Source organism: Centruroides sculpturatus, unplaced genomic scaffold, assembly GCF_000671375.1.
Source record: "Centruroides sculpturatus isolate CEXI.00-Female unplaced genomic scaffold, Cexi_2.0 scaffold16, whole genome shotgun sequence".
NCBI lineage: Eukaryota > Metazoa > Arthropoda > Arachnida > Scorpiones > Buthidae > Centruroides > Centruroides sculpturatus.
Genome location: NW_019384548.1, coordinates 1,369,245 through 1,385,394, shown reverse-complemented (window position 1 = coordinate 1,385,394; position 16,150 = coordinate 1,369,245). Strand labels below are relative to the sequence as shown.

General features: G+C 26.5%; 1 protein-coding gene across 1 annotated transcript in view; it reads right to left on the bottom strand.

Annotated features, from left to right (window-relative positions):
• LOC111623565 (uncharacterized RNA-binding protein C3H8.09c-like) overlaps positions 1–16,150 on the bottom strand; it is a 31,731-nt gene that overhangs the window by 11,946 nt on the left and 3,635 nt on the right. Inside the window, exon 3 of the mRNA XM_023366180.1 lies at positions 15,583–15,652. Within this exon, the coding sequence (XP_023221948.1) occupies positions 15,583–15,652 (70 nt within the window). The remainder of the gene's footprint in view (positions 1–15,582; positions 15,653–16,150) is intronic.

The window sequence follows — 16,150 nt, the reverse complement described above, 5'->3', positions numbered from 1 at the left end:
AAAAATTAATTTTCAATCAAAAATCGGAAGGATTTTTATAAAAATAATACTATAAGATGTGTTCGAATGTTTATAAATTTAACATCTGAAGAATCATAAACGGAAAATAATCCACTAAACAAAAATTTGATATGAATAAGGTAGAAATTTTCGAAAATAAATACATAGGTAATACCTCTGGCGAGAATAAAAATCAAGTTTTGTAAAATAATCCAGAAGAAAATAATGAAGAAGAGAAAGAACTTTCTAAATATGCGAATGAATTTATTCATTTAAATAACTTGGCTTTCAAATGAAAGAATAAAAATATAAAAATATTTTATCGGAAGATTTATGTCGAAAATGAATATTTAATTCGAATTAAAAATATTAGTACGGTGAAAAATCGATATAATAAACAAAAAAATCAATCGATATATTTCTTCTACAAAAATTTTCTCTTCAAATTATTATTTAAAAGGGAAAAAAAGAGCGCAATTATTGTAATTTCTTTGATATTTGACAGAAATTTTTTAGTCTAATAACTATTACATTTTTATTACGAAAATATAAAAAAGTCGTGGCTTTAGTTTTAATTTTTAAAATGGATATTTAATACAATTTTATTATAAAAAAAAAAACACTACACAAAAGAGAACTCATTAGATATGTTCTTGACAGAAATCGAAATGATCAAAAGAACGATTTCTAATTAATATACATTTTGAAAAAATTCAGAAAAGTTAAAAAGATTAATTCAGAAAGAAAATATAAGTATTTTTTTTAAATAAAAATTTTCCAAGTAAAGAAAATTGTGTTGTTTCAATAGAAATCTCTCCGAATGTTTGGATTGAATTGATGAAAGAAGGCAATGCAGCATATGTGTGATCTGCCAAGGAAAATGAACTTTCCGAGAGAACTTCTTGAAAAATTGGCTCCTATTTAGGCGAATAAAATCCAGAAAACTCCACGTGGCCAGCCTTGGTGAATCTCGAACTCGCGACCAACTACTAATGTTTATCCACTTGGCATTGGTGAGGCTCGAACCTCGTGTGGTTTTATCCCTTGGCACGAGTTGGTTTTATCCACTCTGCCACTAGTAGATTATTTTATTGAAGAATTTATAGAGTTTCAATTATTGAGAATATAGTATTTGTTGATCAAATACTGTATTTTTACATGTTTTTAATAATTGAAAAGGAGCTAACGCAATATTCTTTTATAAACTATTTATGCATCTTTTCTTAACTGTAAAATGTTAAAAATCCGCTAATTAATTTAGATTACAGATAATTAAATTTAGATTAAAAACTACTTTGTGAATATTCTGTAATTTCAGTGATTATGTGATTCTTTTATCGAAAGTTTTATCAATAGAAACATATTTTCGATAATGTATTTCTTTCATTTATTTATTAATATTAAAAATGTTTACAAATAAAGAGAAATTAAGTAATTTCGTTAAGAATTTAAAAAATTCTAACATAACGAGTAGTTTATTTTAATGGATTTCTGTTAAAATTTTATATGAAATAATTCAATAAAATTTGTAAAATTTTGACAAAATAATCCCTATTTATCCATTTCTGAAATCTCAGATCACGAGTCTGACATTTTGATTATATTTAAGCGATAATATCCAGGTAGATGAAGACCACTTAGAATTTTTCGTAGCCCATACATCTTCATCCATTGTGGGCCCAACCGACTCCACAATTAATACGATTTAAAAAGTCCCCTTAGTGCTCACAAAGCGGAGAGTGGAAAAATATAAAAAAGAAGTGATGGATATTATTAATTTTTGGATTAATTTCAGGATAGATTCATATGAGAGACTTAAAACTAAAAGAATGATTTAGTTTGGTGGGATACGAAAACATAACATATGGGCAATCTGCCAAGAAGGAAACTGGTTCCTATTTTGGTGTTAGATACGTAAAGACAACTCGAAAAATTCCACGTGGCCAACCCGTTGATGAGGCCGAACCCTACTAGTGTTCAGAGATTTTATCCACTGGTGGACACAGAGTTCTAGCACTGGTAGTTGGTCAAATACTAATTAAATAAAGCAAAATGAAATAAATTTTGCTTTATTTCACTAAGATTTAATTGTTATATTATAAGAATAAAAAATAAAAATAATCTAAGCAAAAAAAAATTAACGAGCGATGATGCGAGAAATTCGTTCTGCAGAACGAATCGATTTTTTTTTCAAAGATTGCTCCATAGAAAGTAGAGAAAAATTCAAAGTGTGATAAGAATAGGAGACAATCTTGTTAAGATTTTAATTTATTTCATTCTNTCTCTCATCTTCAGCTTTTTAGTTAGAGTTTTTGCACTTAAAACATGAAATATAAAATTATTGTAAGAAAATACATTTTAATTATTAATTTTTAGTTTACATTTTCGTATATATAGTCTATAGAATAAATATATTCAATTTAAACTGCAAAAAAAAAAATTAACGAGCGATGATGCGAGAAATTCGTTCTGCAGAACGAATCGATTTTTTTTTCAAAGATTGCTCCATAGAAAGTAGAGAAAAATTCAAAGTATGATAAGAATAGGAGACAATCTTGTTAAGATTTTAATTTATTTCATTCTTACAATGGACGATAATAATAGAAAATAAGGTTAAAAGAAATTCGAATAATTTTTATGATTAGAATTCAGTGAAACGTAATACCATTTTATATCGATAGATTAGTTAAGATTATAAGAGGAAACGGATAATAATCTTGCTAAATTCAAGCAACCGGAAATCAAAATGATTTAAAATTAGCAACAGAAAACGTTTTTATATCTCACTTCGTAATTCTTGGCCGGAGAGAAATGCTAATTGTATGAATGTGGATCAAAAATCCGCAGTTTGGATCGGTGCCCGCGAATTAAACAAACTAAGTTACTTTCGGGACTCGGATATGAGAGACTGTCCAAATAATTAAGGAAAAAAAAATTAATTTTCAATCAAAAATCGGAAGGATTTTTATAAAAATAATACTATAAGATGTGTTCGAATGTTTATAAATTTAACATCTGAAGAATCATAAACGGAAAATAATCCACTAAACAAAAATTTGATATGAATAAGGTAGAAATTTTCGAAAATAAATACATAGGTAATACCTCTGGCGAGAATAAAAATCAAGTTTTGTAAAATAATCCAGAAGAAAATAATGAAGAAGAGAAAGAACTTTCTAAATATGCGAATGAATTTATTCATTTAAATAACTTGGCTTTCAAATGAAAGAATAAAAATATAAAAATATTTTATCGGAAGATTTATGTCGAAAATGAATATTTAATTCGAATTAAAAATATTAGTACGGTGAAAAATCGATATAATAAACAAAAAAATCAATCGATATATTTCTTCTACAAAAATTTTCTCTTCAAATTATTATTTAAAAGGGAAAAAAAGAGCGCAATTATTGTAATTTCTTTGATATTTGACAGAAATTTTTTAGTCTAATAACTATTACATTTTTATTACGAAAATATAAAAAAGTCGTGGCTTTAGTTTTAATTTTTAAAATGGATATTTAATACAATTTTATTATAAAAAAAAAAACACTACACAAAAGAGAACTCATTAGATATGTTCTTGACAGAAATCGAAATGATCAAAAGAACGATTTCTAATTAATATACATTTTGAAAAAATTCAGAAAAGTTAAAAAGATTAATTCAGAAAGAAAATATAAGTATTTTTTTTAAATAAAAATTTTCCAAGTAAAGAAAATTGTGTTGTTTCAATAGAAATCTCTCCGAATGTTTGGATTGAATTGATGAAAGAAGGCAATGCAGCATATGTGTGATCTGCCAAGGAAAATGAACTTTCCGAGAGAACTTCTTGAAAAATTGGCTCCTATTTAGGCGAATAAAATCCAGAAAACTCCACGTGGCCAGCCTTGGTGAATCTCGAACTCGCGACCAACTACTAATGTTTATCCACTTGGCATTGGTGAGGCTCGAACCTCGTGTGGTTTTATCCCTTGGCACGAGTTGGTTTTATCCACTCTGCCACTAGTAGATTATTTTATTGAAGAATTTATAGAGTTTCAATTATTGAGAATATAGTATTTGTTGATCAAATACTGTATTTTTACATGTTTTTAATAATTGAAAAGGAGCTAACGCAATATTCTTTTATAAACTATTTATGCATCTTTTCTTAACTGTAAAATGTTAAAAATCCGCTAATTAATTTAGATTACAGATAATTAAATTTAGATTAAAAACTACTTTGTGAATATTCTGTAATTTCAGTGATTATGTGATTCTTTTATCGAAAGTTTTATCAATAGAAACATATTTTCGATAATGTATTTCTTTCATTTATTTATTAATATTAAAAATGTTTACAAATAAAGAGAAATTAAGTAATTTCGTTAAGAATTTAAAAAATTCTAACATAACGAGTAGTTTATTTTAATGGATTTCTGTTAAAATTTTATATGAAATAATTCAATAAAATTTGTAAAATTTTGACAAAATAATCCCTATTTATCCATTTCTGAAATCTCAGATCACGAGTCTGACATTTTGATTATATTTAAGCGATAATATCCAGGTAGATGAAGACCACTTAGAATTTTTCGTAGCCCATACATCTTCATCCATTGTGGACCCAACCGACTCCACAATGAATACGATTTAAAAAGTCCCCTTAGTGCTCACAAAGCGGAGAGTGGAAAAATATAAAAAAGAAGTGATGGATATTATTAATTTTTGGATTAATTTCAGGATAGATTCATATGAGAGACTTAAAACTAAAAGAATGATTTAGTTTGGTGGGATACGAAAACATAACATATGGGCAATCTGCCAAGAAGGAAACTGGTTCCTATTTTGGTGTTAGATACGTAAAGACAACTCGAAAAATTCCACGTGGCCAACCCGTTGATGAGGCCGAACCCTACTAGTGTTCAGAGATTTTATCCACTGGTGGACACAGAGTTCTAGCACTGGTAGTTGGTCAAATACTAATTAAATAAAGCAAAATGAAATAAATTTTGCTTTATTTCACTAAGATTTAATTGTTATATTATAAGAATAAAAAATAAAAATAATCTAAGCTAGTTCATTTTATTTTAAATTTGCAAATTATAAAATTTCTCAAAATAAACTAACATTTAACAACAATTAAAAGCTAGTAACTACATTTGCAATGTTGAATCTTTATTATCGGATGATCTTATTATTTTTTAAATGCTTTTAACTTATTTTGTATAATGTCCCCTATTTAGTGGCCTATTTAGTATCTTGCAACTGAACTTTCATCCACTGTTAATAAGATAGAGACTGAAACTTTAAGGACATACCTAAGTCCGATGGCAATGCATTTTAATGATATTTTAGGCTATGGCTCCACTCAACCATTCTCTCCATTCCGATTAAACTATGTAACAAATGTGTGTAAATTCACTGTAGTAATGTAAATGTTGAGGGTGGCTGCANTTCTTCTCGAATATTGTCTTTAAGCTGTTGGATTGTTAGGGTTTATTGTCTTCTACCAGGTTTTCCGGTAACCACGAAGAAAAAAGTCTGTCAAATCGGGCGAGCGCATATATACTCTCTGCGTTAGAGCAACGGTGAGCTGATTTTGGAGATAAATAAGACTATTTCAAAATAGGTATATCAAAATCTCAATAACAAGTACAATTTAACTATTTTTAAAAAATGTTTTCATAACTCAATCGTATAAACTTTTAAAGAATTTGGCAGATTATAAAAGAGATTAATATCAAGGGTAACAAAAACATTACTAAACACATGCCATAAAGTATTATTAGTTCTTTTTATTGACATTTAATATAGACTACTAAATAATTTTTATAAGGCTAGTTCAATGAACTGTATTTCTTATTATATTCACATGACACATTTATCAATAATTTTGTTCTTATTTGCATACGAAAGTATTTTGGTCAATGATGTATACATGCATTTCCATTTAGTTAGTTTCGATTGACTATGAATTACATATTAAATCTAATCTGTAATGTGAAGCTGAAATAGTTCCAGAAAAAAGTATATGATGAAATTTAGTAAAAAGAAAAAAACAAAAACATTAGATATAGAATTACTTAGAAATTACCACTGAAACTGAAGATGACTGTTTAAAAAAACTATAAATTTTAACTACTTGATGTCTTAGTGATGTCATCTAAACCCTGTCTATTAATAATAATAGTCTTAAAAGCAATTTTTTAATTGTTAACAGCCAATTAAGTTAATTTGAGACTTAATTTCCCGTTAATCTATAATTAAGATGGATGCAATAAGAAAAGTACTAATTTTACTAACAATTAATTACTCCGATGTTTATACAGACAAAAGTTAGTTTTACAAGTTTTTATTTGTTCAGAATAAATAGCATTAATTCTGTTTAAGGATATTTGTATTTAGAATAAAATTTTAACCTTATAGAATTATATTTTTACGAATCTATTAATAATTCATTATTAACTGTTTATTTTTTATGCTTGTGTTAGTGATAATTATAATGAAAAGTGAATATCACATATTATTTTTTGTGATATGTTTTATGTATATTTATATACACAAAAGTACAAAAACAGAAAAATTAACTAAATCAACATATCTCGTCTTCTGATAATTCAAAAAATATTTTAAACTTTACAAATATTAATGCAGTAGATTAACTAAATTATATTAAAATAACAGAATTAACAAGCGATAAGTAAAGAATTGTGTTTATATATTTACTAATTTATATCAATGAACAGTAAATGAATAATAATATTATAGAAGTTCCGTTATAACCATTATAGAGAAAGAACAGAAAGAAAAAGAAATTAACATTATGTCATGGAAATTTAATTCTTTAACGAGAAATTATTTATTGTGACATCGACATAATGCCGGGCTGCAATTTTTAATTATATTTTTAATTTATTTAATTTAAAATATATGCTCTCCATCTCAAATTAGTATTGTAGTATCTTGCCCCTGTACATCATACTTTTCCTTTAGCAACAGAGTCGTGCAGGTCATTTATCTAACACCTTCCAGGGGAAAATTTTCGAATTGAAATAACGTTACTTCCGGTTTGTATCAGAAGTTTTCATATAATTATTCGGGGCTTCATACACCCACGATTTTCATATCTGGTCTCTACTTTCATCTATCCGTCTCCATTCTTGAGATTAAGGAAAGACGGACGACAGTGGGAATTTATGGTCTACAATTTTTTTCAAATTGTAGCTCAATAAATCTCCTATATTATTACCTTTACTGATCCAGTTAAATAGAAATAAAGAATTTTAAATTGTCCAAGAATTTCTGTAAAAGTAACGTCATTATGTGAAATTAATCAATAAATATATTAAATGCTAATCTGCTATATATAGATTTATTATATAATGAAAGTCCTACAAACAGTTATAAAGATTTTATAAAGTTTTTAATTTAATAAAGACTTATTATTATATGGTTTTGTATTTATAAAAAGCTTAGATATGTAATCAAATAATTTTTGCTTGAAAAATTTTATTGAATTGTGCTTCAACAGAACCGATGTTGAAGTACACTTTGGATGTTATATTACTGACATTTCTTGTTATTGAAGGCTCAAGAATTTGAAATTGATTTTTTATCTGAAATACAATATTAGAGTTCAAACATATAGACGTAATATATTTTTATAATAAAATTCTTTAGAAATCATTAAATTATTTACGTTGTGGTTTAAGTAAGATTAATTTTGTCAGTAAAAAATACTATATTTTGGTTTTTGTTCTAGCTAGAATTTATCTTAACTCTTTGAATGTTAAAAAAATGTGTTAAAAATCACATAACAAAATCTATTGAGAAATTAAAAGTTAAAATTTTAGTACAATACACTGTGTAAATAATAATAAATTTAAATCAATAACTCAGAATTAAAATATTTTATTTATCTAATTTATTTTGTATAGCTTTTCAAGCAGGTGTTTTTAACTTTATTTATTTATTTTTTGTTTCACAGACTCCTTTTCCAGTCAGTCAAAGTCAAAGATTCTTTCTAGGAATAATGTTTTAAATGCATAAAATAAAATTTAAAAAGAATTTATTTAATTTAATAAATGAATTTTTATATAACATATAGTAATATATTCACATTTGCTTCTTTCTTAATAAAATAATTAACAATACAACACATTTAAAATATAGGAAAGTTAAAGTTGATTTTTATCCATCCAAGTCCAAGGATACCGGTTAAGAACTTCTGTTTTAAAGGAATTTATATTTGCAAAAATTTGATTCTAATTAATTAAAATCGGTTTTATTAAATTATAAACTAATACTGTAATCTTTACTTTCCGGCTCTGTTATAGCCTATATAACAGATCCGACGATATAAGTATGGCGATCGGTCAAAAAATGACCCCTCCCCCTAAGATTTTTACATTTTTGGACTCGAGGACCTTTTGATCTTTTGAAACGTCGAGAAATGTAAAAAAAATTGGGATTTTTTTGTATGTATGTATGCTAGTGTGTTGTATGTGGGGGCAAGATTTTGTTCACCCTTTTTGAAGCTTAATAGCGAGGTTGAGGCCGAAGTTTTAAACGCGAAAACGTGTACGTCGGACGTTCAGCGCCGCTTTCCTGTAAGCCTAGAAGTTTGACAATGGTGTTTGGATAGTCAGTGGAATCATGCTCGACATTCCAAACACCATTGTCAAACTTCTAGGCTTACAGGAAAGCGGCGCTGAACGTCCGACGTACACGTTTTCGCGTTTAAAACTTCGGCCTCAACCTCGCTATTAAGCTTCAAAAAGAGTGAACAAAATCTTGCCCCCACATACAACACACTAGCATACATACATACAAAAAAATCCCAATTTTTTTTACATTTCTCGACGTTTCAAAAGATCAAAAGGTCCTCGAGTCCAAAAATGTAAAAATCTTAGGGGGAGGGGTCATTTTTTGACCGATCGCCATACTTATATCGTCGGATCTGTTATATAGGCTATAACAGAGCCGGAAAGTAAAGATTACAGTATTAGTTTATAATTTAATAAAACCGATTTTAATTAATTAGAATCAAATTTTTGCAAATATAAATTCCTTTAAAACAGAAGTTCTTAACCGGTATCCTTGGACTTGGATGGATAAAAATCAACTTTAACTTTCCTATATTTTAAATGTGTTGTATTGTTAATTATTTTATTAAGAAAGAAGCAAATGTGAATATATTACTATATGTTATATAAAAATTCATTTATTAAATTAAATAAATTCTTTTTAAATTTTATTTTATGCATTTAAAACATTATTCCTAGAAAGAATCTTTGACTTTGACTGACTGGAAAAGGAGTCTGTGAAACAAAAAATAAATAAATAAAGTTAAAAACACCTGCTTGAAAAGCTATACAAAATAAATTAGATAAATAAAATATTTTAATTCTGAGTTATTGATTTAAATTTATTATTATTTACACAGTGTATTGTACTAAAATTTTAACTTTTAATTTCTCAATAGATTTTGTTATGTGATTTTTAACACATTTTTTTAACATTCAAAGAGTTAAGATAAATTCTAGCTAGAACAAAAACCAAAATATAGTATTTTTTACTGACAAAATTAATCTTACTTAAACCACAACGTAAATAATTTAATGATTTCTAAAGAATTTTATTATAAAAATATATTACGTCTATATGTTTGAACTCTAATATTGTATTTCAGATAAAAAATCAATTTCAAATTCTTGAGCCTTCAATAACAAGAAATGTCAGTAATATAACATCCAAAGTGTACTTCAACATCGGTTCTGTTGAAGCACAATTCAATAAAATTTTTCAAGCAAAAATTATTTGATTACATATCTAAGCTTTTTATAAATACAAAACCATATAATAATAAGTCTTTATTAAATTAAAAACTTTATAAAATCTTTATAACTGTTTGTAGGACTTTCATTATATAATAAATCTATATATAGCAGATTAGCATTTAATATATTTATTGATTAATTTCACATAATGACGTTACTTTTACAGAAATTCTTGGACAATTTAAAATTCTTTATTTCTATTTAACTGGATCAGTAAAGGTAATAATATAGGAGATTTATTGAGCTACAATTTGAAAAAAATTGTAGACCATAAATTCCCACTGTCGTCCGTCTTTCCTTAATCTCAAGAATGGAGACGGATAGATGAAAGTAGAGACCAGATATGAAAATCGTGGGTGTATGAAGCCCCGAATAATTATATGAAAACTTCTGATACAAACCGGAAGTAACGTTATTTCAATTCGAAAATTTTCCCCTGGAAGGTGTTAGATAAATGACCTGCACGACTCTGTTGCTAAAGGAAAAGTATGATGTACAGGGGCAAGATACTACAATACTAATTTGAGATGGAGAGCATATATTTTAAATTAAATAAATTAAAAATATAATTAAAAATTGCAGCCCGGCATTATGTCGATGTCACAATAAATAATTTCTCGTTAAAGAATTAAATTTCCATGACATAATGTTAATTTCTTTTTCTTTCTGTTCTTTCTCTATAATGGTTATAACGGAACTTCTATAATATTATTACAGTAGAGCGTCGTTTATCCGAATCAACTGGGGACTGGGGTTGTTCGGATAACTTATTTTTCGGATAACCAATTATGTACGAAAAAATATATTAATTTATCCCGTGTTGAAATTTTTCTCCGTTGCGTGTCGCTTCGCGTTGAATTTTCGTCGATGTTAAGCCTAACGAAGACTATTGTATCGTTAAAAATTATTTTTTTATTTTGTACAAACAAAATAAATATATTGAAAAATATAAAAACAATAAAAAATTATACTTCAGAAGTTAATTTAGTATCAAAAACGCAAAATATTTGAGTAGCCGAAGACATAGCCAAAGATTACAGCGCCACAGCACTGGCGAAAATTTAAATTTGTCGACTGGAATACTTTCGGATAACCGACGTTTCGGATAACAGACCTTCGGATAAACGACGCTCTACTGTATTCATTTACTGTTCATTGATATAAATTAGTAAATATATAAACACAATACTTTACTTATCGCTTGTTAATTCTGTTATTTTAATATAATTTAGTTAATCTACTGCATTAATATTTGTAAAGTTTAAAATATTTTTTGAATTATCAGAAGACGAGATATGTTGATTTAGTTAATTTTTCTGTTTTTGTACTTTTGTGTATATAAATATACATAAAACATATCACAAAAAATAATATGTGATATTCACTTTTCATTATAATTATCACTAACACAAGCATAAAAAATAAACAGTTAATAATGAATTATTAATAGATTCGTAAAAATATAATTCTATAAGGTTAAAATTTTATTCTAAATACAAATATCCTTAAACAGAATTAATGCTATTTATTCTGAACAAATAAAAACTTGTAAAACTAACTTTTGTCTGTATAAACATCGGAGTAATTAATTGCTAGTAAAATTAGTACTTTTCTTATTGCATCCATCTTAATTATAGATTAACGGGAAATTAAGTCTCAAATTAACTTAATTGGCTGTTAACAATTAAAAAATTGCTTTTAAGACTATTATTATTAATAGACAGGGTTTAGATGACATCACTAAGACATCAAGTAGTTAAAATTTATAGTTTTTTTAAACAGTCATCTTCAGTTTCAGTGGTAATTTCTAAGTAATTCTATATCTAATGTTTTTGTTTTTTTCTTTTTACTAAATTTCATCATATACTTTTTTCTGGAACTATTTCAGCTTCACATTACAGATTAGATTTAATATGTAATTCATAGTCAATCGAAACTAACTAAATGGAAATGCATGTATACATCATTGACCAAAATACTTTCGTATGCAAATAAGAACAAAATTATTGATAAATGTGTCATGTGAATATAATAAGAAATACAGTTCATTGAACTAGCCTTATAAAAATTATTTAGTAGTCTATATTAAATGTCAATAAAAAGAACTAATAATACTTTATGGCATGTGTTTAGTAATGTTTTTGTTACCCTTGATATTAATCTCTTTTATAATCTGCCAAATTCTTTAAAAGTTTATACGATTGAGTTATGAAAACATTTTTTAAAAATAGTTAAATTGTACTTGTTATTGAGATTTTGATATACCTATTTTGAAATAGTCTTATTTATCTCCAAAATCAGCTCACCGTTGCTCTAACGCAGAGAGTATATATGCGCTCGCCCGATTTGACAGACTTTTTTCTTCGTGGTTACCGGAAAACCTGGTAGAAGACAATAAACCCTAACAATCCAACAGCTTAAAGACAATATTCGAGAAGAAATTCAAGAGCAGGGCCACGTGTGTTAAGAGTTGTTATGGAAAATGCCATTAGAAAGAGTCCGGTAGTTGCGAAGCGAATAATGATGGTCATTTACGTTAGCATCATGTTTCATTACACATTTAAAAGAATTTCCACTTTCTGTACTTTGTGCTTATTTTTTAATATAATAAATAATTAACAAACCAAAAAAACTTATTCAAATTTTAAATGGTAAAGCGATTTATATACCTACTTTGATAGTTAAAATAATACAGGCCACCCTGTGTACATATAACTACTTAAAAACATGGAATCAAAAATTTTTATCATTCAAATAAAATTGATAATTTGATTGCGAATGTAATTTGAGTATTTAATGATAAGATTCTGTTAACAATTTAATAAGAAGATTAACAGCAAAATAATTCAATGAAATTTGTTTGTTGTAATGATTATTTTCTGTTACAATTTTTAAAAAATAGGCTATACACAATCCATATATTTCTTACAGAAAATAGATTCAACTCTTGTTAGCAGGTGATATACTATATTAAAAAAACCTAGAATTATATAATTTTTTAATAATATTTTAATATATTGTATTACATATATATATTTGGCCCTCGGGCCTTAATTGTGTAATTTGCCCACTATGTCTTATGGGTCTATATATATTAAACACAAACATAAAAGTAAACACAATTTCATTTTCATTTTAAAAAATGAATTTAATATTTTCGTAATGAATTTTTCGTTACTTTCTTTTTAGTTAAAACTCAATATTTAATTTAACTTTCGTAATCTATAAAAAAATATCCTAACAATCTAACATTAGATTACTGTAAATCAATACAGTTTCTAACTGTAAATTTCTTAGGTGATGATGAAAAGTTTACAGATTGACTAATTAATTTGAGACAAGAACATCATGGAGATTAGAGAAAAGATAATTTGTTCTTAAAATAATTTCTTGTTACGAGGGTTTAAAAATAAAAACAAAATATTCGAAAATAATTAAAGAAGACGGAAATACTTTATATATAATTGAACAGTAGCCAAAAGGATATAAGATTCTTCAAATCATTTTCATGTTAAACACCTTTTTCAAACGTGAGAACTTCAATAGATAACGATCCTGTTTACGGCTTCACCTCTTTGCCCAGATGTAGATAACGTTAATACGCGCCACAAAAAAGCCTTGTTTATTTATGGCGGCAAAGCTTCCTCTTTTAACGGTATTCACTTGGCACTGCATTTGCTATTTTGTGAAAAACGTAGATGGGTTGGAGCCTAATTTTGACAATTCCTCTTGCATTAAATCAAAGAGAAATGGGTCAACTTTTCTTCACGAGAACTGCAATCGACCGAACTTCTCTAACAGGGATTAAAGTATTTCCTTTTTTGAATTCGTTTCTTTCCGACAAAAATCGAATTAGAATTTTTATTTTTTTGAATATAAATCTCATTCACGACCTTCGCAGACAGCTTAATGCCTCTAATGATACTAAAAGATCGGAATATTTTTTCAAAAGTTTTATTTATTTTTCAAATAACACAAAAAAAAAGTAAAATAAAATAAACTTTAATTTCATTAATTTCCGGGTTTCGTCGAGATATATTTTTCTTAAGTAAATAAACCCTGCACTTAAAACTATATATCATCATAATTCTGATTTTAATATGTACATTAAAATATAAAGTTAATATTTATGGTAGATAAATTATGCATGTTTAATTAAATTTAAATATAGTTTCTTTTAAATATCATTTAATTTTTTTATTTCTAACATGATTATTGATAATTCGATTATCATCAACATTAAAAGTGATTTTTACAGGTCTTACTGAAAGGTTTCCTTAATTTAAATCATGTAAACTCAAAAGATTTACGTGGAATAATGTATAAGATTGCCAAAAATTAAAAGGTTTTGTTTATCAAGAGGGGTTAATCCCACTTCAAGGCTTCAACTATTTTTAACTGACGTGAATAATCCTAATTTATAGATAATATTTTGTGAATTCCCAGTCATAACTTATCCTTAATACTGAAATAGTGAATTATATTCTAAATTTAATCAACAAAATTATAGCAATATTTTTATTTCAAAAAATTAAATAATATCAAAATTATTTAAGCTTAAAAAGAAAATTTGTAAAAATTTATATTTAACTTTTAATACGTTAATAAGTTATTAGCTTAACTTTTAACGTATTATTTTTTTATACTAAAAATAAGAATAAAGAAAATTAACGATAACAAATTTCATGGGGGTAGCAAGCAACATATATGTTAATCCCTTTTATATTATAGTATTGTACAAATATTTTCTTATCTGCGTACGTTGTACAATAAATAAATAGTTATTATTTTTATTATAATTTATTAAAAAAATAATATACCTAAATTTTATTTTATCAGATACTACTCAATATAATAATTGAAGTGCTTGAGGCAAGAACAACTCGTTTTTTAAAATTTCTATGGGAAAAAAACACCCTAAAATTCCGAATTTGCCCTGTATTTTGTTGAAAATTGTCGAATTTCTACACCATAGATATTCTATGGTGTAGAAATTCGACAATTTTCAACAAAAGAGACTGAATTAATACGTTCTTGCCTCGAGGTCTTCAATTACTGTATTCGCAGATCAACAGGTTTAATTCTATTTATGGAAAAAAAATATATATATATATAATAAGTCTCTGCATTTAATATTTTAGAAATTAATACATTTTTCGTTTTCAATAAATGTTTCCCCACTTTCCACGACTTTCATTAATAGAACGTCGAGTCTTTTTAAGTTTAAATTTCTTCTCAACATCTTCGGCTTACCAATGACAGAGTGGATAAAACCACTGAACACGCATGGGTTTGCGCCACGTGGAGCCTTCCGGGTTTTCATTACGTATTTAACACCTAAAAAGAGACTCGTTTCCCATAAAAAGTCTTCCCAGGAGACGTCTCTTGGCAGATCGCCCGTGTTTACGTTGATTATTCCATTAATCCTATCCTAACGTCTTATTTATTATTATTTTTTTACATTAACTGAATTAAATTTTACTATCTATTCATTGAATAATAATATATCGCAATTTAAAAATGTATATTACATAAAATAAAAAAATTCTCCTTTTTTTTCTAAAGCTCTCTCAATGCCAAGTTTTAATGCATAAAATTTCATCAAATTGTCAGTTTGTCAAAAGTATGAAAAAATAACGAGATTTTTTTTAATAAACTGCAAAAATTTCATTAAATAGGCTAATCATACAGTATTTTGACTAGACAAGATTAAAATACATACGGTATATTTAATCATTGTTAAAATGTATCTACTCACGTGCTTGAGGCAGATCCCTGTCGCTTTCTTGTAATCTGATGCGGTTTGGGTTCTGATACCATGTTGACATCTGAAAAAAATTATAAAAATACTTAATTATGAAATCAATAAGATAGTTTCACATTAACTATTCAATAAGTACTATATCATTATTTGAAACTACCTCATTAGTATTTGAATTCTAATTATCATATACAGATTAATGTTGATAATTAAGATGAATATAGAATAAGTATTAATTATTAATTACATTTCCAATAACAAGTTGCTTAACTAGTTCATAAATCATAAGAAAAGTTTGGCATTTTAAAAGGAGGATAAATTTTGACTGAGCGATGGTAGTTTTGGTCTGATACTGAGTTAATCTGATTTAAGTTTCTGAAGAATTTGAATTGTTTGTAATAAGTATTTTCTGTATTTTGAAATTGTTTGAATTTTTCTTTTTATAAAAATAGGATTTTATTAAAAGTTTTAAAATTTATATTGAAAGAATGTTATTTTTGAAATTCTTTGATTTTTACTTTCTCTGTAATGTATATAGCATTGGAAAGTATTGCAATTGTCAGAT